The sequence below is a fragment of the Ambystoma mexicanum genome, chromosome 6q, assembly GCF_040938575.1.
Source record: "Ambystoma mexicanum isolate Mex_15411 chromosome 6q, UKY_AmexF1_1, whole genome shotgun sequence".
Classification (NCBI taxonomy): Eukaryota; Metazoa; Chordata; class Amphibia; order Caudata; family Ambystomatidae; genus Ambystoma; species Ambystoma mexicanum.
The window spans coordinates 1,083,555,534-1,083,577,574 of record NC_090937.1 but is presented as its reverse complement, the minus strand read 5'-3'; the positions used below and the strand labels follow the sequence as shown (position 1 = coordinate 1,083,577,574).

The 22,041-nt window shown below is 48.2% G+C and overlaps 1 protein-coding gene across 3 annotated transcripts in view; it reads right to left on the bottom strand.

Moving 5' to 3' along the window:
* NMU (neuromedin U) overlaps positions 1-22,041 on the bottom strand; it is a 696,290-nt gene that overhangs the window by 11,253 nt on the left and 662,996 nt on the right. For all 3 annotated transcript variants that reach the window (XM_069631628.1, XM_069631629.1, XM_069631630.1), the window contains one exon: positions 5,481-5,520. In XM_069631628.1, the coding sequence (XP_069487729.1) occupies positions 5,485-5,520 (36 nt within the window). In that variant the 3' untranslated portion in view covers positions 5,481-5,484. The remainder of the gene's footprint in view (positions 1-5,480; positions 5,521-22,041) is intronic.

Here is a 22,041-nt window from a genome sequence, read left to right as displayed (position 1 = left end):
CTTGTCTAGGGTCCCCCAGTGCTGGACTGTTTGCTGTGTTGATTTGTAGACATGCTAGCAGATCCACTTGGTGTGTTGGGTCCAAGGGAGGGGGCCTTTAGGAGTTCCGTCAATATGTATGAAAGCTGTACAGATTTTGACTGGGGCCAGCGGGATCCAAGGATCGAGTCCTTTCGGTCTCCCGTCGGTCTGTAATTTGAATGAAAACTGTGTGACTTTTGACTGGGGCCAGCGGGATCCAAGGATCAAGTCCTTTCGGTCTCCCGTCGGTCTGTAGTTTGTATGAAAACTGTACAGTTTTTGAGAGGGGCCAACGGGATCCAAGGATCAAATCCTTTTGGTCTCCCGTCGGTCTGTAGGAGGGCTGTACTTACTGTATTCTATTCGGCAAGGAGCCAGTTGGATCCAAGGGTCATACCCTTTCGGTCTCCAAACTGGCTGTTTAATCGTTGTACAGTTTGTTGAAGAGTTCGCGGGATCCAGGTGCTAGATCCTTTGTCTCCCATCCAATTGGGGGATATTCCGCTGAAGGCCACCGGATCCAAGGGACAATGCCCTTTCGGTCTCCCGGTGAACTAGCAATAAGGTTTGCTGGTTGGTGGTTAGTGGACAAGCTCCGAAAAGGACGGTCTGTTGAGTCTCTTGTCCTATGTTCCGAGGGGGGATGGGGTTCGCCTTGATGAATGATCCGCTGGTCTGACGGAAGGGCAAGTTTGCAGACTTGTGCTGATATCCGTGAGTTGAAGTCTGAGTCACGTGGTACTTTTCTTTGCTCGGTGTCGGGGGTTTAGAGGTTGTGGAGGTGGAGTCGCCCGCTCGGTTGCCGCGGGGTTGTCTCGCTGAGGGAAAGTGTTGTAAGTCTTCAGTTGCCTCAATGCAAGACGCAGGTCAGGAGGGGCACAGAGGCAGGGGTCCGCTCCTGCGGTGGATGCACGTTTTAGGTGAAGCTTGAAGGAGGGGGGAGATTTAGTTCGCAGTAGCGGGGGCTCACGCGGGAGTTTCGGACGTTACAGACGCAGCCAAACGGTCAGGAGGGAAGCGCTGCTCTGCTGCGGGTAGAGCCAGTCGTGCGATCCGGAGCATAGGTTGACAGGGTCTCTTCCAGATGGTGTAGGCAGCACACAGGGCCAGGGTAGTTGCTAGGTATGTGAATCACGGAGCAGCGCCACGGAGCCCGCAGAGTCCAAAGACCAGAATACTCTGCAGCCAACTCCACGGCCCGCTCCGCGGTATGCTGGGTATTTTCAGGAGTTTGATTAGTGTCAATAGAAGGAGGACTTGCAAGTCTCAAAGAAGTTAGGAGCAGGTAAGCAGTGATCCTTTGTTGTCAGCAGCCAAAAGACTCTGCAGCCTTAGAGCAATATATTAAAGAGGCCGCACTCCTTCACCTTAATAAGACAGACATTGAAGCCCTAGATGCCCCGATTACATGTAAAGAAGTAGCTACATTCATTAAAGCTCTTAAAAATAGGGCTCCGGGCCCCGATGGGTTCACAATGAGATTTCATAAACTGTTTCGCCCCCAATTTCTGACCCCCTTGACGGTTCTGTTTAACTCCTTCGGTACATCCAGCTCCATCACCCCTAACAATCCAGGAGTCCATGACAATTCTCCTACTGAAACCTGGGAAAGACCCCAGAGAGTGCTCTTCATATAGGCCCAGCTCTTTATTAAGTATAGATACCAACATATACTCTAAAGTTTTAGCAAATCGGCTGGCGGCGATCCTCCCCAAAATAATTAACCCAGACCAAAACGGCTTCATACTAGGCAGATCTACGGGGGATAATATCTGGCAGGCAATAAACCTGGTCCCCCTGGTATCCCATGATCACCACGTCCAAGGCCTTCGACAAAGTAGACAGGTCCTAATTCGGCCCACATTTCCGTAAAATGGTCATGGATAATTATCACTCACTGAAAACATTGCTGCGGGTTAACCAAAGGCTAACACCCATACTACTAACCTGTGGGACCAGACACAGGTGCCCACTCCCCCCCGTTTGCCTTAATAACTAAACCACTTGCCCAGCGTATTCGCAAAGATCCTGACATCCATGGGTACAAATAGTCTCCAGACAACATAAAATCTCACTCTATGCTGATGACGTCTTGTTATCCATAACCAATATCCAGCCCTCCCTGATGGCACTCCCTCCAAGAATTGCATAGGCTCAGAAGGGTAGCGGGGTTCACAATCAATTACGGGAAACCCTTACTGGGGGTGGGCTTGACCTGGGAGGAAATGGGAGCCCTCTAACAGCTCTGCCCCATCCAACGGAATTGGAAATCTATAAACTGTCTGGGAATACGTGTCGTGGCCGACCGGGAGATACATACTCAGCAAATGTCCCCCCTCCCTCTTCAAAGAACTAGAGAATGATCTCAAAAGTTGGGCCTTTCCAGAAATGTCTCTTGGGATGAATCACAGGCTGCAAAATGAACCTGCTCCCAATCCCATTACCTCCCCTCTTACACTTACAACAAAAACACTTCCGATTTATATGCCGGAGGAAAAAAGCCAGGATCCCTAAAAAAGTGATGACGGCAGTGCTCGATGGGGGTCCCGGACTTGCGCAGATATAAGGTGTACGTGCAACTGGCACGCTTCCAAGCCTGGCTCTCTGCATCGGGGGAGCCGAGATGGGTGGAGATTCAACAGTCAAGACTGCCACTTCCCCTCTACTCCCTTCCCTACATTTCTCCCCCAATACAGAGGAGCTGGACAGGCAATCTCTCCTCTACTAAAGGGACACTGAGAGCATGGGATTGGGTGCTGAAATGTAAAGGTATCCAACTGGACTAGGCCCAAACATGCCGATCTGGTAGAAACCGTCCTGCACCCCGGGAACCCACCCCCACAAACTTCAAGAATTGGGTGAGAGGAGGACTAACAATCTTACCACAACTGTTCGAAAATGGCCAACCACACACGTTTGAAAGTTGCAAAACAGCCTTCCAAATGGCCGAAATGGATAGATTCTTCTACTCTCAGCTCTGTCATTGGTGTACTCACCCACTGGTCCGTCTAGGGGCCACGTGTGCCCTAAGCCTTATTGAACTCACCATGCAGGGGAACCCATCAAGTGGAAAGACATCCACCCTGTATAAACTGCTGCAGGAGGACATGCTGACCCTGAGGCCACATACATGGCACAATGGGTAGCGAACCTGGGACAACAGATTGAGGTGGACAACTGGGCGGACATCTAGACAAGAGGCTATACCTCCTCGATATGTGTCACAAATAGAGAATGTGCCCTTAAGCTGCTCCTCCGCTGGTACTACCCCCGGTGTGGCTCCTTCACATCCAGAAGGCACTAGACCCACAATGTTGGCACAAATGCGGAGGCGGGGCACCTATCTGGTGTGTCTGCCAAACTGTCCAATAATGTTTCTCCACCAGAACTTCTGAAGTGGTCCTTTTGGGATCCCTGGTTCAGGGGACCTATCCAAGGAAGGGGGCGACAGCCAAACATATCACGCAGCTTCTCCTGGCAGTAAGAATCTCAATTGCCCGCACCTGGAAGTCCCCAGAGGACCAATCGTTAACTCTCTGGTGGATTAAGATATGGGACATCCTCGTGGCGGAGAAGGTTACCGCTGCCAGGGAGGGCCTTGTGCACAGGTTCACGAATATGTGGGCCCCAGTACTAGAATACGACAGATAGCTCAGCACAAACACACAGGCCCCACTTGTCTCGGCTGATCCTGCAGGACAATACAGATCAGGGGAAGGCCAGAGACCCAGCAGTAAAATAAAGTGAGCCGTAAAAGGAAGGTGAATATACAAAGGGGAGGGGGAGAAAAGGAGGACTCTTGGCTGCTGTGCCATCCAAGCATGAAATTACACTGTACTTGTTTTACTGCTTTGTCTTTTCCATGTGTGCAAGTGTACTAAAATAAGTGTAAACAATGTTTTTAAAGCAACTGAATAAAAAAAAAGTCAAGCAAATTAAATGTAATATTCGTCAGCAGGAAAGTGAAACAATACTTCCGTGTGTTATGAATAAATCCGCATTAATTATTGGTGACTGATTAATATGCAAGAAACTTTTCAGTTGTATAAGCAAGAAAATCCAATACTAAACCCTATGGACATTCCCAACCAGTTCTTGACCCTCCCCACACAATACACCTCATGGGAACTCTTTGAGCTAGCTTTAATCAAGTCTTTCCATAAAACTGTGTACTCGAACTGCCTGTCAGTGTTTTCCCAAAGCAGTTTTCTGAGAGTTATTGACTTAGTTGACATTGAAAAGGCACAACTAGTGTAATATAAATGTCTTAACCAGGTCTGTTTCAGACACACAATTTATAAGCACTATGCATGTCCTTCATTTTAAGTCCTGTTAAAAACAATCTTTGACAAATCAACTATTTTGACGTATGTATAAATTGTTGTCATGTGCCAGGCACTGCTATTAGATGCCCACGCACTGGCACCATTGTGCACCTGCTACAATCAATGGCCAGTTAATACCACTAAGGAACTGCCCGGCGAGTGCCTTTCCAATGCCTACACAAAAGGCCAAATTGTTGATATTGCCAATGCTTGTTCTCTTTTGCTGTGGCACTTTGTGTCTGGAGGGAAGGACGGGGGGTGATCGGACATACAAAGGGTAAACACACTATGGATTGTATGATACAATGTTACATTTTTTGCGGCAAGCTGTCTAATCCTGAAATGTAACTGCGTTTAAAGCATTACGTTAACCTCTTCCATTCACATAAAGTATGTCCGTTTTCTTAACAGGAACCCTGTTCCCCTAGAAGAGAACCGATGTGTGATCTTTTTTTTAGTCCTCCCTGATGACCTGGCTAGATTGAGCGTTGACATGTTTAATCGGTAATGACATGGGTTTCAGGTGGCTAATCAAAACGCATGAATCCCGTCCATTGGCCTTTCCAGCAGGGACGTAAAGAGCCACAAACATCAGAGGCAAATACACAATCCAAACATTAAATAATTCATACTTGAATTCTAAATAATGAGGTCGATTTATTCGCTGCCAGCAGGTTATGTGGAAAAGCGGTTTTTGAAAATATGTTTATGCTTCTCAAAAGAAATCACCTAGAGTCACGCTTTTTTGTCCTGTGGATTGCTTTTAAAAGCAGTGAACTATTGCAGCAGTTGACACATTGAACAACATTGTCCATTATGATTAATCTGAAGCATAAAGAAACATAACGTTAACCTCGAGATCAACATAAATCTTGTTAGCAACAGAACTTCATGCTATTTTGGAATGAGGTGCGGTTACTTCTTAAATATGAACAGCCTCCTATTTATTCCACCTGATTGTAATTAATATAACATGCTGAATAGTTCATCTGTTGGGTGAAAAGGCCACTTAATACCCTGTCACAATAGCTGTCACAGTAGCCATTAATTCAGCGAGCGATAGGCAAGGAATGGGGACTTTTCTAGTCCGTGCCTTGCCAGAAATAAACTTTAATGAAAAACATGAAAAAATACCTTTTTAGCGGAAACCTGCAGATCTCCTTCCATTGCGTGGCTGCAAAAAAAAAAAAAGCATAATACTGTAAGAAATATGACAGGTGCCTCCTGTAATGAGAAGCCTCCCAAACACAAAAGCATAAGCAAGATATGTATGCAACAATAATGAAATAAATCTATTTTTGCAAACAATGACATTTGAAAAGGAAAAGTGTTCGAATGCGATATCTTTTAACTCCTTCGTATTCCTAATGTAAAAAGCAGTTTACAGGTATGCTTTCTGTTAGAAATATGCAATTTTTGTATTTTTATCAGGTGTGAAATAGTCACGAGTTGAGGCCAAAGGGTAAAAAAAGGGTTATAATATTTATGTCTAAGCTCTTAACAGGAAGAGTCATTTTTGAGATGCTGAGTGCTTTGGCACTATTTAACGAAAGCATATAAAACCTTCCCAAACAAATATAGAGCCAACACTATCTTAGTCTAGGAAGAGCACTTGTGGAGAGGTTAATTACTTTGGCGCTATTTAAAAAAAATATTTTTTATTTATTTATCTATAACGTGCCCAGCTGCACATGAGCATAGGAGCGCACACAAACACACCAGACATTATCCAACAATGACTGGACAACTATATAATCAGGATCAATAAGCAGGGCATAAACAACCGAACCAAAAAGACATTTCGAGAAAAAGTGTGTTTTAGCAAATGTTTAAACTGGTCCAGCGATTTAGTATATGTTAAGTCGGGAGAAAGTTTATTCCAAAGAGCCGGGGCTGAGAAATCAAAGGCCATGTAACCAACCTGCTGCAAACTGAAGTGAGGAGCAAGCAACAGAAAGGAATTGCTCGACCTCAGAGTCCTGCATTCTGGTAGCTAGCACACTCTATCCTTCAGATACTCAGGGTTAGCAGCATAGAGGCATTTAAGGGTCATAACCAGAGTCCTAAAGGGGATACGAGATCTAACCGGGAGCCATTGGAGCTGACTTTGCACATCCGAGACATGCTAGCCAGACCTTGTACGACTAACAGCTCCATTCGACTCCACTCTCCTTTTCTCCTCACATCTCTGACGTCTCTAAGAAGTCAAACTACCAACTGCACCTCCTCAGAGGTATTCTTCCTTTCCTCTCCTTCTCCCAGAAGCTCACTGTCTCTAGAGCTCTGGTTCTCTGTAGGCTTCAATACTGCAACAGCCTCTTTCTAAATATGCCTGCTTCTACTCTCCGCCCTCTGCAACTCATCCAAAACAGGACTGCAAGACTTGTCCTTGGCCTCAAGCCCAGGGATCGTATCTCTCCAGCACTAAAATCTCTGCATTGGCTCCCAGTGGCTGCAAGGATTAAGTTGAAGACCCTCTGCATTGTCCACAAGGCCTTCTGGGTGGTCCTGAGTCCTCAATACCTCCAACTCTTTTCTTAAATACCTTCCTACTCTAGCTCTTCGCTCTCCCTCAGGGTCAGTCGCTTCTCCAAGCAATGAGCTGGTGGTAGATCTCTTTCTTCGGCTGAGGACTCCCTCTGGAATGGTTCCATGTGTTAATATCCCTGCAAAAATATCGCCATACAAGAATGGTGCCATTTTTTTGCGACGATATTAACCCATTAAACCTGCGGGGGACACCCCCACAACCTCCATATTATTTCAAAGGGAGCGGGAGATACCCCTGCAAGCCCCTCTTCCATTTACCCCAGAAATTATGCCCACTAATAATATCGCCTATGGCCGTTCCCGAATGACCATATATATGGCGATATTATTGGTGGGGATACTATTACCTGATGCCCTCTGGAACAGCCTCCCTGCCTCTTTGAAACTCAAGGAGAACCATCTCTAGTTCCGGAAGCACATCAAGACCTTCCTCTTTGCTTCTGCCTTCTCCCTTCATCTCCCCTGCTGATTTCATGTCTGATACTGCACTGGTAACCTGGCTACCCTCTGATGTTGGGGCCAGGCCCCTACCCGCCCAGTTGCACACCCGCACTGTCTACTGGCAACCCCTGTACTTGGGTCTGTATCTGTAACCCTACAGTCCCACTACCTGCACTTTTGGAGACCTGCTGTCTGCACTTACCGTAGCACCTGCCACCTGCTGGCAGCACTTCTTGTTATTGTTTTGAACCCATGTACAGCACTGGCCCCTGCCCTTTCCCCTTGAACTTTTACCCTCCCCTGCTCTTGCACAATCTCAATATCCCTTGGCCTAGTAAGATCGCTGTCTCTGTCCTCCGTCTGTTCCCCCTTCCTTGCCTCGTCGCTCCTTGAAACACTTGTGTAGGCGCGTTACAAATGCCATATCATATCATTCTGTATGGTCTGCAGTCGGGTTACATTTTCTTGACTGACTCCCTGCAGCAGGCTATAGCCATAGCCAAGTCTTGCACCAATCATTGCTTGAGCAATCATGGCACAACTCTGCTTAGATAGAAAAGGATGAATCTGTCCAAGCAGTATGAGATAATATGAACAACTGGAGGCGATCCTGCGTTCATAAGGATTCATAGTCAAATGTGCATCTAGGTATACTCCCAAACATTTTACTTTAAAAAAAAAATTATTTAACAACTTTATTTATATTTGCACACAGATTATACACATACATTGGTGACAGTCATTTAGTAGTCATACAACTTAAACCAATTAGCTTTCTTCTGTGGTTTGGCACTACCGTTCTGTTAATTCTGCCAAATATTGTTTATACCTTGCCCATATGTTCCTCGATTTGGATGGGGGCAACACAGAGTCAATATACAGTTCCTCATTATCGTTAGCCCACATCATGTCTTTGTTCCAGTCATCTTTGGTCGGCGGTTGAACATTCTTCCACCTCATGAACATGGCCCTTTTGGCTATCAATAGACTCAAATTTAACAATCTATGCCACGTTGGGTTCATTTTCCCCACTGCACCTAGCATGCATATTCGCGGAGACCATTCCATCGGTTGTTCTGCCATCAAATCCAGAGCTCCGCAGACCTCTGACCAGTATTGTTTCAGTTCTGTACAGTCCCATAACATATGAAATATGTTGGCATTTTCACTGGGGCATCTAGGGCAGGTGCTGGGCATGGTGGGGTATATTTTCTTAAGCTTTGCCGGGGAATAATGCGTCCTATGTGTTATTTTATAGTGAATCAGCTTAAATCTTGAATTGCATGATATCTGCTTGGTTAGTGAACATATCTGGGACCATTCTTGATCTTCTATCAGTTGCCCCAGATCTTGCTCTCACCTGCCCTTGGCTGCGTGGATCACCATCGGTCGTGTCTGTACTATAATTTTATACAAAGCAGAGGTTGTTATTTTCTGAGTCCCCCCTGTGTACATGTAGCCCAGTGCCATATTGATTTCAGGTTCATTCGGGAATGATGGAAATATATGGCGTGTGATGGCTGCCACTTGGTCATATTGTTGCTTATACGCATTTGTGTTTCCCACTATATCTTTGATGTCTTCCCAAGGTATAAAGTGTTTTTCCGGGAATAGCTGTCCCCATTGTGTGACACCTCTGGTGGTCCAGTGCATTGCCGCTTCACTCTCATTGGATAGGGGTGTATGTGGGTCGCCCCAGATAGGCATGCTTGGATGGTATAATGAACTAGCTTTGAAAATGTCAGCAATTTTAGACCATGCCGTGATCGTGACCTTTGTTGGGTTTATCGTGTTGTAGTGCTTGGGAGTAGGCCTAGTCAACCTTTGTAATGCCAACACCGCTTTGCGCTCCCCTGAGGAGGGGGCGGGGGGCCTGGGTTGATGAAGGACATGGCCCAGCCCGCAGCGTAGTGTGCCTGCGCAGCAAGGTAGTATAATTCCATGTCAGGTGCCATCAGCATACCCCTGGGGTACTTATCGGACAGGGCCCTCGAGCTTAATCTAGGGTGTCCACCCCAAACGAAAGCTATGCAGGCACTATTAATTTTGGAAAACAGAGCGCGACCAGGCCACACTGGTACTGTACTAAAAAGGTAGAAGAGTTTCGGAAGTATTATCATTTTAATTAGCGCTATCCTCCCCATCAATGATATGGGTAGGGCGCTCCATCGCTTCATTTTGATACATAGTGCTTCTGCCAGAGTACTGTAGTTCAAGGAGCGGGACAATTGAGCCGTCCTAGCTATGTGAGCACCTAGATATATGATGTGGACCGGGCTCCATATGAGGCCATGCAGGTTTCAGGGCTGAACTGTGTGGTCAGTCAGCGGGAATATCTCCGATTTGTTGGGGTTGAGGGGTAAGCGGGGTAAGCCTGAGTGTTCGCCGAACTTTTCCACCTCCGCCAGGACCTTACTGAGTGTTGGTCAGTATTTTTTAGGTATAATAGGATGTCATCTGCATACAACGTTATGATTTGTAGTTCACCACCTATCCGGATCTCGAATGTGCTATAGCGTGATCTAAGAATGTCTGCAAGTGGTTCTATGACTAAGGCAAAGAGGAGCGGGGATAGCGGGCAGCCCTGACTTGTGCCTCCCAACAGTTCTAGTATGTCTGTAAATGATCCGTTGACACTGATCCTTGCCTGGGGTTGTGTGTATAGTATTTTTTTTTTCTTTCAAATTTCAGTTTTATTCGTTTTCAAAAGGTAGAAGTTTGGCAATCATTTACAAGCATTTTCCACCAACAAGAGAGATAAAAATTATTACAAAAAGAGCAACCGTGTATAGAACAAATAAAGTCTTTGCAGAACACATAAATTTCCAATAGCAACGTCCAAACCAATTGCCTACACCCCTCCTCCCTCCCCCTATTCCCATATCGCCATCTGACTGGCTAGAAGAAACCAGATGTTACATTAGAACCATTTTCATATAAATAACATAGGACACATGAGCACAAAATGACCTGTGAATTCGACATAGCAGACAATGTGAACCGTCGCATAGATTGTCTGAGTGTAGTAACGCTTTGCACACATTCTGTTTATGTGACATATTTAGCACGAAATTCAGACCATGCATTCTCAACTGTGGTGCGATCCCCATGTAGGGCCGCAGTCAGATTGTCCATTCTGTATATGTTCAGTGCAACACCCAACCACTCAGTTTTGCTAGGGAGCTTGGGTCTCTTCCAAGCCATGGTGAGACAGGCTCTTGCGGCCATAAGAAGGCCTTGTATCATTTTGGGTGCTTTCAAGGTCGTGTCGTCCGTTTCAACCAGGCCAAACAGAATCAGCAGTGGTTGTTTCTCCCATACATCCTCATCTAATTCCTTGATCCAGCTGAGAACCTCTAACCAGTAAGCTTGGACCACTTCACATCCCCACCACATATGCCAATAGTCTGCTCGCTTCCCACAACCCCTCCAGCAGTGTGGGCTTACCCCTTGACACATTTTAGCCAGCCGGATCGGATCATACTGCCATCTATATATCAACTTGACGGCATGCAATATGTATTGGCAGGATATAGATGATTTCGCTGTTTGTATACAAATTTGTAGCCATAAGGTTGTGAGATCTGCCTGCCCATATCTGATTCCCATCTGTTCTTGAGTGTGAGGGATGGTGTAATATCGACTTCAATCAACGCCGAGTACATTGCACTTATTAAACCTCTAGAGGTCGTACAGGTGTCGAGAATTCTCTCGAACGGGGTGAGGTCCCTTTGTAGCTGATCTTTCCATATCGCCCTTGTCATCACCCCCTTGAGTCTAAGGTAGAGGAAGACCGATAGCGGGCCTATGCCAAGTGCGTCCTGAAGCTCCTGAATAGTAATGAAGGTGCCATTCCTCCAGAGTTTATCAGCCCTTTCCCTTTCCCGCGTCATACCAGGTCTCAAAGCTCCCTGGGTCCGGGATTGCATCCCGGATCCCTGGCGACCAGAGGTGTCCCAACGGGGAGGGCCATGTTGTAACTCCCACCATTCTCTTTCCTGGCTTCCATATTGCCCATATTGTTCCAGTAATGGGGTGATTTTTGACACTATTACGTAGCTGGGGACCCGGAACCCATAGCCATTCACCTAGAATGAAAGGGCGGAGATGGTAATTGTCCAAGGCTATCCATTGTGGTTCTGACTGCTGCCTAACATGCGGAACAAGGACACGCAGCTGGGCTGCCCTATAATATGTTTCTATGTCCGGGAGGCCTACCCCTGCATTGTCTTTTCAAAGCTGGAGCAAAGATCTGGGGACTCTTGGCTTTTGATTTTGCCACAGGAAGGTTAAAAGGGACATTCTAGTACCCATAAAGTATTCTTGGGGCATTTTGATGGGGAGCATTTGGAACAAGTAGAGTATTTTGGGGAGAATCACCATTTTTATTGCATTTAAACAGCCCAGCCAGGAGATGGTGAGTCTGGACCACCTTTGGATATCGTTTTGAAGGACAAGTGATAGAGGGGGAAAGTTTACCTCGTATAGGGAATCCAAGTTGCGAGTAACATTGATGCCTAGGTATCGGAGTGTGGAGAGGCTGACCTTTACTCCTAGAGGGGCAAAGCGTTCCGTCTCAGAGTCTCTACTTTTATCAATTGGGAGGAGGATAGACTTTCCAGTGTTGATTTTCAGGCCGGCCAGTTCGCCATATTCTTCGATTATATTGATCGCAGCTGGGCCAGAATTTAGGGGATCAGTTAGATGTAGTAAGATGTCGTCAGCGTAGAGGCCTAGTTTATGCTCACAATCACCCACTATGATTCCCTTAACTTTACCATCACTCCTTAACCTCTGAGCCAGCGGCTCAAGGGACATTACAAATAGTATTGCCGACAGTGGACAGCCTTGCCTTGTTCCCCTTTCCAAGGGAAACCAGCGTGAGTAGCCTCCGTTCACTGCCACTGATGTTGTGGGGGATGTGTACAGTGCTTTGATGGCACGGCAGAGCTTCGGCCCGAGCCCGTTCCAGACCAAAACCCTTTCTAAGAAGTCCCATGACACCCTATCAAAGGCCTTCTCAGCATCCAATGGCAGAAGAGACGGTTCCCCTCCCATTCCCTGTGCTTCATGAATTAAATTAAGTGTTTTCCTCATGGTATCCGCACCCTGTCTCCCAATAACGAAGCCAACTTAATCGGAGTGTATTAGCCGAGGTAAGTGCAATTCAAGCCGGGCCACAATGACTCTAGCATATACCTTAGCATCAATGTTGAGAAGAGAGACGGGCGATAGGAGCTACAATATTTGGGGTCTCTACCTTCCTTTGGAATGACAGCGAGCAGGGCCTGAGAGAAGGACAGGGGGGCTTGGCCTGTGTCAAAGATGTGATTGAACAAGGATGCAAGGAAGGGGGCGATGAATGCGGAGAATGTCTTATAAAAACCAGGAGTGAAACCATCATCCCCAGGGGCCTTTCCCGTCTTCAGGCGTTTTATGGCTTCCGTGACTTCCTCTTCTGTGACTCGTGTGTCTAAGGATTCGGCCTCCATGGATGTGAGCGTGGGGATCTGCACTTCTTTGAGGTATGTGTCAATACTCTCGGGAGGGGAGGGGGGTCACATGTATATAAGTCTTCATAAAAGAAGGCAACTGCTTCTTGTATGCCTTCGGGAGATGTTACTATCGTGTCTGTGAGGGTGCCGTTAGTCCTCTCGATGAGATCGACCCATCTCTCTGCCTTCTGTGTAGAGAGACGAGCCGCCAGGAGGGCACCTGCCTTGTCGCTTTTTCATAATATTTTTGTTTGATGCAGGGTTTGAGCTGTTTTGCCCACGATAAGTATTTTCAGCTCCTCTCTGAGCTGTTTAGCTTCGGCAAGATACTTGGGTCTCTCACATGTGGAGGACTGTGCCAACTATTGGGCTGTAGAGAGCTTCTCCCTAATATTCCTTTCTATCAGGGCACGTTCTCTTTTTTTTTCGGGCCCCTTCCCTAATGAGCACCCCCCCTCCAAGTGGCCTTGGCTGCTTCCCATACGGACGTCTTCCCAATCTCTCCCGTGTCATTAGTGGCAAAGAATTGTTCAATCTCAGTTTCAAGAGTTTCTTTGAAAACCGAGTCAGCCCATAAGGAGTCATTACATCTCCATTTAGTATTCCGGGGGGCCAGGTCGTTCCAGCATATATCGACCGTAAACATGTTGTGATCCGACCATGTATATTCGCGGCGCGAAGTATTCGCAGGAGGCCTTCAGAGAGGAAAATGTAGTCAATACGTGTGAGCGTGTCATGAGGGAGGGAGTGAAAAGTGAAGCCCCTATCCGCTGGGTGCAAATGGTGCCAACTGTCAGTGAGGCCAAATAGGTCCAGGGTTAATTTGATTTCAGCTTCATCTCGGGAGGTGGGTGGATCGTGTGCATCGGATCTAGTCTGTCTATCCACAGAGCTGTCCATCCATGTATTAAAATCTCCACCTAGAGCTATGTGTCCCTTGGCCATGCTAAAAAACTTCTCAGTGATTTTGTGGAGGAACCTATTCTGCCCTTGGTTAGGTGCATAGAGCGTGGCAAGGGTAACAATTGTGCCTCAAATGTTTCCCACAACCACGAGAGCCCTTCCTTCCTTGTCTGACCAAGTCTCAAGAGTCGACATCCGGAGGCCTCTGCGAATTAGAATTCCCACTCCCGCCTTTTTTGAGATGCCAGAGCTCCAGTAGGAAGGGCCTACCTCATGTGATGGAATCACCCTCTCCTCCCCCCTTTGGTATCGTGTCTCCTGAAGAAAAAGAATATCTACGTTTGACCTCTTGAATTCTCTGGCCACCATGGATCGTTTCGTGAGGGAGTTTAATCCCTTCACATTAAGTGTGCATATGCGTAGTGTGTCGTTAGAGAATATAGGTGACAGCTTGAGCGTCGTGTGAGTGCTTAAGCGACCATGTCATCTGCATCATGGTCCGTGTCGTGTTCGATAATGCAATGTATGGTTCATTTCTCGTGAGTCTGGTCTCCGCGAGTCCTGAAGAGGCCAAGGGATGACCCTTCCGATTCGCGCTTTGACCCTTCATGGTCCCATTTTGTGTTCTCCCTCCCCCCAGGTCAGTCTTCTTATGGATAATATGTCTTCTTCCCAGCCCACGCTTTCCTCCCTCCCCTCCCCCCCAACATTCAGCATCCGACCCATCCAGGTTGACATCACCCAGTTGGCCTCGGACCATCAATGGAAACCGTGAAACAAGCGGTCCTATCCTAATGTAAACATATTTAACAGTGAGCCCCCAACCGTGTATTCTTAACCCCGCAAAAGCAACTTACAAGTATTAATTCTGACCCCCTTCTTAGGCATCGCTCCAGTGTCCGTTTTATCCCACATTTCCACCAAGGCACCCTAAACATGCAGGCCCCAGTTTGTCGATTGTGTAACAGAAATTAAACAATTAGGTCTAAAGTCTAACCCTGGGGCCGGGTGCACCGTTGGCGCATGCTGAGCGTGAGCTCCCCCATCCGTCATACCGAAAACCCTCCACTTTCTCGCGGGCAGCGCCCGAGCGCTCAGCTTCATCCATACCACTCACCCCATTGTTCCTTTGCCACGTACGGCTTAACGTGACAGCCTGGGATCCGGGTTAATGTTCCATGTCTTGTGAATTGTTAATTCTCCGGAATTTTCTGGATACCTGAATCCTCCTGCGCCGCGGGCCCTTAGTGCGCCACTCACCCTCCCCTCCTTTCGATTCAGCAAGGGAGGATCCTTCTCCCTGGGGACCCAACAGGTCCGCTATACAGTCCGCAATGTCCTTTTCCGAAACAAGTTTCATTGTCGAGGCCTCCCACTCAAAGGGGAGTGAGAACGGATAACCCCACCTGTACCTGATACCTTTGTCCTTCAGCATTCTTGTAATTGGGGAGCATTTCTTCCTCATTGGCAAAGTGAGCGATGATGATCCTGCAGTCGACATCTTTGACTCGTCGGGTGGCCTCAGGGATTTGTGGGTTGGTGTAAACCTATATTTTGCCAATTTGCCCTTAAGGTCCATGGGTGGTGGGACCTCAGTGGTGAGGTGTGTGGGTCTCAGCTATACACAGACAGCCCCGCCAGAATGGTCTATTGAGAAGTATACGCCTGTGTATACGGGCTTTGTCCTCCGGTGGCGAAGCGTGACGGGGGATGTTATTGAAAGCTCCGATAACAGATAGCCTCTCTTATGTGATTAATTGCCCTTCGGTTCTTCCTGTTCCTGCTTTATCCAACTGGGGAGCTTCCCGTGGTGTAGGACATCACGAGGCTCCGGGACAGTTCCCAAGGAAGAGAGATATCAGTTTGAGGCCTGCGCAGCCCACCCCAGGCAGGGTGCCAGGGTACTGTTCCTGGGTCTAGTAAGTTCAGGAGTATGCGTGGGTTCCGAGGAGGGCACACGCCTTGGCAGACAGGGGCCCAACCCTCAAACTTTTGTGGCCTGGTTAAGATCTTCTAGCGCCCTTAATAGGACCCAAGGCGCATTGGCTTGCTCATTCGCTGCGGGGTACAGGTGCTCCGTGCAGCCCCCCAGCCAAGCTGCGACTCGGGAGAGGGCCCGCTGCCTTCCCTGTTCGTGATGCAGGAGGAGAGTCCACACGTGAAGAGCCGCCGGGACAACTCGAGCGGATGGAGCCGGTCGTCTCCTTCTAAAGTGACCGGGGCGCGCGCTCGTATATGAAGCGACAGCGGAGACCGTGTAAACTGGGCCTGCTCCACAGCAGTCCTCCCACGGCGCACCCAGTGCCCGATCGGGCACCCTTCGGGTCCCCGGCTCACGGAGGTGGCGGAGTGCATACCTGTGTGCTTGTACTTGTCGGTGGGCCCTGGCAGCGGTGTGCGTTGCTGAATTCCCCCTGGTTCCGCACGTATCACGGCTCTGCGATCGCTGGAGGGCGTGGCGGGATCTCGCAGGCCTGCTCTGCCTTCGCACGCCCAATCTTGCAGAGGGGGTTTCTCCACAAAAAAAGCTCAGTTTCAGTTCGAGTTTTCTCCCAGTATGTCCTGAACACTTCCGACGCTAATTTCCGTCGAAATTGTAGCCGGCGGGGGGGTCTCGTGGTGGGGGCTCAATCACTTTTCAGGACCCTTGCGCGGAGCCTACACGGAAAGTAATCCCATCCCTGCGCCCCCTGGTGGCCGATGTGTGTATAGTACTTTAATCCATTTTATGAAATGTGGGCCGAACCCATAATTCCACAACACCCGGAAGAGAAAGGGCCAGGAAACTGTGTCAAAAGCTTTCCGCATATCAAGGGAGACTGCTATTCCTTGGGCCTCGGGGGGTATTATGGCAATCGGTGGCATCGTTTTATATTAGTTGCTGTGGACCTGCCCGTTATAAACCCTGCTTCATCCTCATGTACCATATATGGCATCAACGGTGTGAGTCTAAGGGCTAGAATCTTCGCTAAGATCTTAGCATCTGTGTTTATTAAGGATAACGATCGATACAACCCGCATTCCTCATGGGGTTTCCCTGCCTTAAGCAGGAGTGTAATTATTGCCTCTCTTGTGGTTTCTGGGAGCTCCCCTTTTTGTATTGCCTCCATCCACACGGCATGTAGTCTGGGTGCTAATAAATTATTAAATTCTTTATAGAACTCAGCTACCAACCCGTCCGTGCCCGGCGTTTTCCCATTGGGGAGTGCTCTTATTGCTTCAATAATTTCAGCATCAGTGATGGGTTCTTCCAACGATTCTCTAGTGGCTTCTGCCATAAGGGTTGTGAGTACTCAGGAGAAATAATGTTTCATTTCGGGTTCCATGACAGTTCTCTGTGGGGAGTATAAGTCTTCGTAGAATGCGTAAAATGCATCTTTCAGTTTCATCTGGTCAGTGGTTACTGTACCATCCGCCGTAAGTATGCAGGGTATGGTCGTGGGGCCCCTTTCACCACAAACGGTTCTGGCCAATAACCTCCTGGGACATTCCCCCTCCCCTTATCTACACGCCGCAGCAGCTCTATCGAAGTATCTGACCTCCTGATCTGCTGCTTCCATGTATTCCTCAAGCCTGGTCTTGATTTCTAAGCTGAGTTGGGGTGACAAAGTGAGCACATATCGGGATTGCAGGGCTGCTATTTGGGTCTCTAATAGGGATAGTCTACCCCTAATATCTTTCAGGATTCCTCCTTCTACGGATTTCGACTGACCCCTGATGCATACTTTAAACGCCTGCCATAGAGTAGCCTGGGTTGAGACCGAATTTTCGTTTATATCAAAATATTCCTGTATGTATTGTTCCATTGCATTTTTGTAAACCAGGTCTCTTACTGCTGCCGGCTTAAATCTCCATGGTGGACGGTCATTAGACCTGTCGGGAATTCTCAGTGTTAATTGTATCGGGGAATGGTCCGAGTAGGTCCTAGGGTGAATGCGGGAGTCTGTGACCCATGCCACGCTACCCGTATCTATTAAACATAAGTCTATTATGGAATGCATGTCATGAACCGAGGAGTAGTATGTGTATTCTCTCATGCCCGGGTGAAGTGTGCTCCACGCATCCCTCAGATTCAGGTCCGACATATGTGTGAGTATTGACAGCGCTGCTTTGGTTAATGTTCTGGATTGGGCCGATGTGCGATCGAGTTGTAGATTTAAAATAGTATTAAAGTCCCCCCCGCACATCACATGAGCCTTTGGAGAGCGAGGAATAGAAGTCTGGTTGGTCAGTATTTGGACCATATATATTAAAGAAGACTATTTCCTTAACGTAGAGATTACCATGTAACAATACATATCTCCCTTCCGCATCACATTCCACTTTTATCAATTGGAATGTTAACGTTTTATGTAGCAGTATTGCGACAACTCTAGCCCGACTGGAGTATGTTGTGAAATACTGGAAAGCCCCCCAGTTAGGTATCAATTGTTCGGCCTGTCTGGGTCCCATATGGGTCTCTTGCAGAAAGATAATCTTAGCTGATTGTCTGTTGAGATATGCCATAATCTTCCTTTTCTTTATCTTGGAGCTGATGCCCCTTACATTCCAATTTAACACATTGATATCGTCCCTGCCTTTTTTACCCATTGTCTGTGAAGTAGTTGCTTATGGTTGTGCATCAATAATCATCCGTTGCATGCTTTAGCGCCTTCATGTTTACCACCTGTGTGCTTTTTCTTTTATCAACCTCCATTGCATAACAAACCCCCAACATTCCCCATGTCCCCTCTCCCCCCTCCCTCACAGTTCCCCGAAATTCAACTGTGCAGTCAAATGTCCACCCCTTCCCTCCCATCAATATCTTAAGCACCTGCTACAGGGGGGGCTGCAGTGCTTCCAGTGCACGTTTCCGATAACAAGTCTAAGTGTTGTTTCCGGTTCTATCTCGTTGCTCTCACTCGTTGTGATGTCTAGGGTCATTGGTGTCTACGCGTTTAAAGATTGCATTTCTTTGCTCCCAGACGTGGGATTCCATAGGGAACCTATCCCGTTGCTATTCATCTTGCTTCATTAGCGTGTTAGCAATGATGTGGGCCACAATTTACTTGATAGTCATCACCTAGGATTGTCCATTGTTTGGGGGGATGTGTGTTTCTACAAAATTTGCAGCCTCCTCAGGGAACGTGAAGAAATATGACTTATTCTGATGTTGGATTTTAAGTCTAGCGGGATAGAGCATTGCATACTGCACTTGCTGGTTGCGAAGCATCTTCTCGACCCGTGTAAAGAGCTTTCTTTCCTGTTGGACCGCCAATGTGAAGTCTGGGTAGATACGTATGACATTAGCCTCCCATCTTAACTCCTGTTTCTCTCTGGAGGTTCTTAAAATCAGATCCCTGTCTCTGTAGTTTAATATGCGTGCAATGATTGGTCTAGGATATGCCCCTGGCTTTGGCTTCGGGCCAGTGACCTGTGTGCCCTTTCCACTATGAACATCGGGGACCAACCCGGATCACCTAGTAACATGCGCAGAAGGTCTTCGACCGCTTTCTCCATCGTCCCTTTGATCGCGCCTTCCGGGACCCCAATTATGCGAATAGTGTTTCTGCGGGACCTCGCTTCTAAGTCCTCACATTTGGATTTCACGGTTCCCAACTCAATGGCCATAGTAGAGACCGTGTTTTTCAGAGTTTACAAGGCATCCTCTGTTCCCGATATCCTCGTTTCAGCCTCAGTCATGCGTGAGGTAGTCTTGTCGAGTTGTGTCTTTACGGTGGCAACACTCGCTGTGATTCCATCTAGTTTGTCTGTGAGTGCTGCGAAACCATGCTGCATGGCCACGAAGACCGTCTGGGGGTCCAGCATTGTAGCTGGAGGGGTTTGTTTTCCCTGTGTGGGCATTTCCTCTTCGACTTCGGGAGCCATGTCTTTTTGCATTGTGGTCGTAAATTTGTCCATAGTGCCTCTGCTCTTTTTGGGGCCAAAGTTCTTGGGCATCGTTCTGTTGAAACGAGTTCTCTGCAAAGGTTACTGCGAAGGCGCCCCCCCCCCCCGCAGTTGCCTTTTGGGTGGGATGTCGGGGCCATCGTGGGACTCGGCAGTTGAGGCTTCGGCCTATTTTATGGTCAAATTTAAGTGTATCCTGCGCTGTCGTCGCACTCTTCCAAGGATCTAGTCCCAGCACACGGCGACGTGCTATATGAGCGGTTAGTGGCTATGGACACCACCTTCTCGTCTTGTTCTTGCAGCTGCTCAGGAGGAAGTCTGTGGTCACGGAGGATTGTATCCAGCTGGTGCCCCGTCTGGTGGTTCTGGCCGTAGTTCCCTTGGGAGAGGGGAAAGGACCTTGCCTTCCTCGGCCCGTTATCCTTTGTGTCACTCCCACGCCAGATCGCTGCTGCGCCCCCCTTTTCTGTTGGGGTGGGGAGGAGGCCGTGTGGTGAGGTACTGGCTCCCAGACTCCCCCCAAATGCGTAATGTGGATACTGAGGATTTAGCTGTTGCCCTAACGGCCACTTGGGTTGTGTAGCTGGGGGGCCACTTATGTTCACCAGTGTCACTGCTGCAAGTCTGTGGTCTTTTCCAATACTCGAAGTCACCATGCGGCCCGGGGGTGGGGGGAGGGAGCGTGGGCTTCAGTTAGTGCAGTTTCTGCTGAGTATATCAGCGTGTCCAGGGTCCCAGCCAGGTCGACCGGGGTGTGCTGCTTTTTTTTGGCCCGGAGGCCGCACGTATGAAGGAAGGCGCCGTGTCCCAGTCTGGCTGAGTCAAGGTATTTACTCCCCTGGTGCTCAGGAGTATCCGTTTTTGTCCTCTCTGCGGCTTTAGGGATACCGCGTAATATGCCTGTTGTGCGGCAGGGGAGGGTGCGTGTGCCGGCAGGGAGGGCGGGCCAGTCTTACCTTCACCGGGCCGGAACGAAGCAGGGTCGGGAGTCCGCTCCTAACCCACTGCCGCAATGATGTCTGCGGGAGGGTCCGCAGGCGCTCTACGATGTTCGGAGCGCCCGCGGCCCCCCTGCCCACGAATCCAGATCGGCCACTCTTCCTCCCGCGCCGCTCGCGTCAGCCCAGCGCCAGGCTCCTCCCCTCGATCCTCGGCCACCGGGCCTCGCTCAGTCCCAGAGTCCAGCTGGGCTCGTATCTTGTGGGTCTTCTATGGACTTTATTGCGCGTTCCACGCAAGTTACATAAAGAACCGGAGACAGAACAAGCATTTATTTCGGCTTACGTCCCTGGAAACTGCCGGAGCTTACACAGGAGCCACCATTTTCTCCTGTGCGCAACAGCGCCCCCCAAACATTTTACTTTAGCAGATGCCCCAATTCAAGTACCAGCAATATCAAACTTGTTGTACCAAAGGCCAGGGTTTTTTTTAAATGGGAGGAAGTCCCCACTAGCCACAGCACAGTCTTTGCATCATTCAATGGCAGAGAACTGTGCACCATGCAGCTTTGGATGAATATATGAGTTTGATTGATCAGAGTTTCATCTGTAGCATAGTCACCTGAGATTGGAAGAACGACTTGCGAGTTGTCAGCATAGATTGTGTACATAATTCCTTTCTCATCAAGGAGGTCGAACATGGGCTTGGTTTAAAGATTGCATGAGGTGGGAAAAAGGCAAGGGCCCTGTCGCATCCCGCACTATATTTCCACCGGGTCAGCAGTGCCCTCATTGCTGAAAACCCTAGCTAACCGATCCAACTGAAAAGAGCAAGTTGGCACCTTTCTGGAGCCTCTCAACCAGCAAGTCATGATCCACCAGATCAAAGGTGGCAGAGAGGTCCAGAAGGGGAAGAGAAACTTCCTCTTTATCCATGATATTAAGTAGACTGCATTTCAAGTCTAACAGGGCGGTTTCAGTACCATGTGCAGATATAAAGTCAGACTGCCTTGTACACAGCCGGCCAGATTTCTCAAGATGTTTCTGTAACTGCAGACAGGATACTCTATGGAAGACTTAAACAGGAACAGCACATTTGAAAAAGGCACTGATGGATCAAGAGATGACTTCTTCAGCAAGGGTGTTATCCAAGACTCTTTGATCGAGCACAGAACATTCCCTGAGTTATAGGAAGAATTCATAAATCTGGTCAGCAATGGGATAAACACAGGAGCACCATCTTTGACAGTTCCTGCTGAACAGCAGTCGGCTTTGCATGCAGTAGGCTTAATAGCTGCCATCATCTCACCCACTTCGTCCTAAATCACTGGGGATAAAGTAAAAGACTCACTAGATACATCACACAAGGAATAGCTGGGGGACATAGCAGAGCACACTTCCTTGCCTCAATGTCAGAATTCAGCTTAAGAATGTTGCCCATCAGGGCATCTTGGATCTCATTACATTAATCCGAATCCT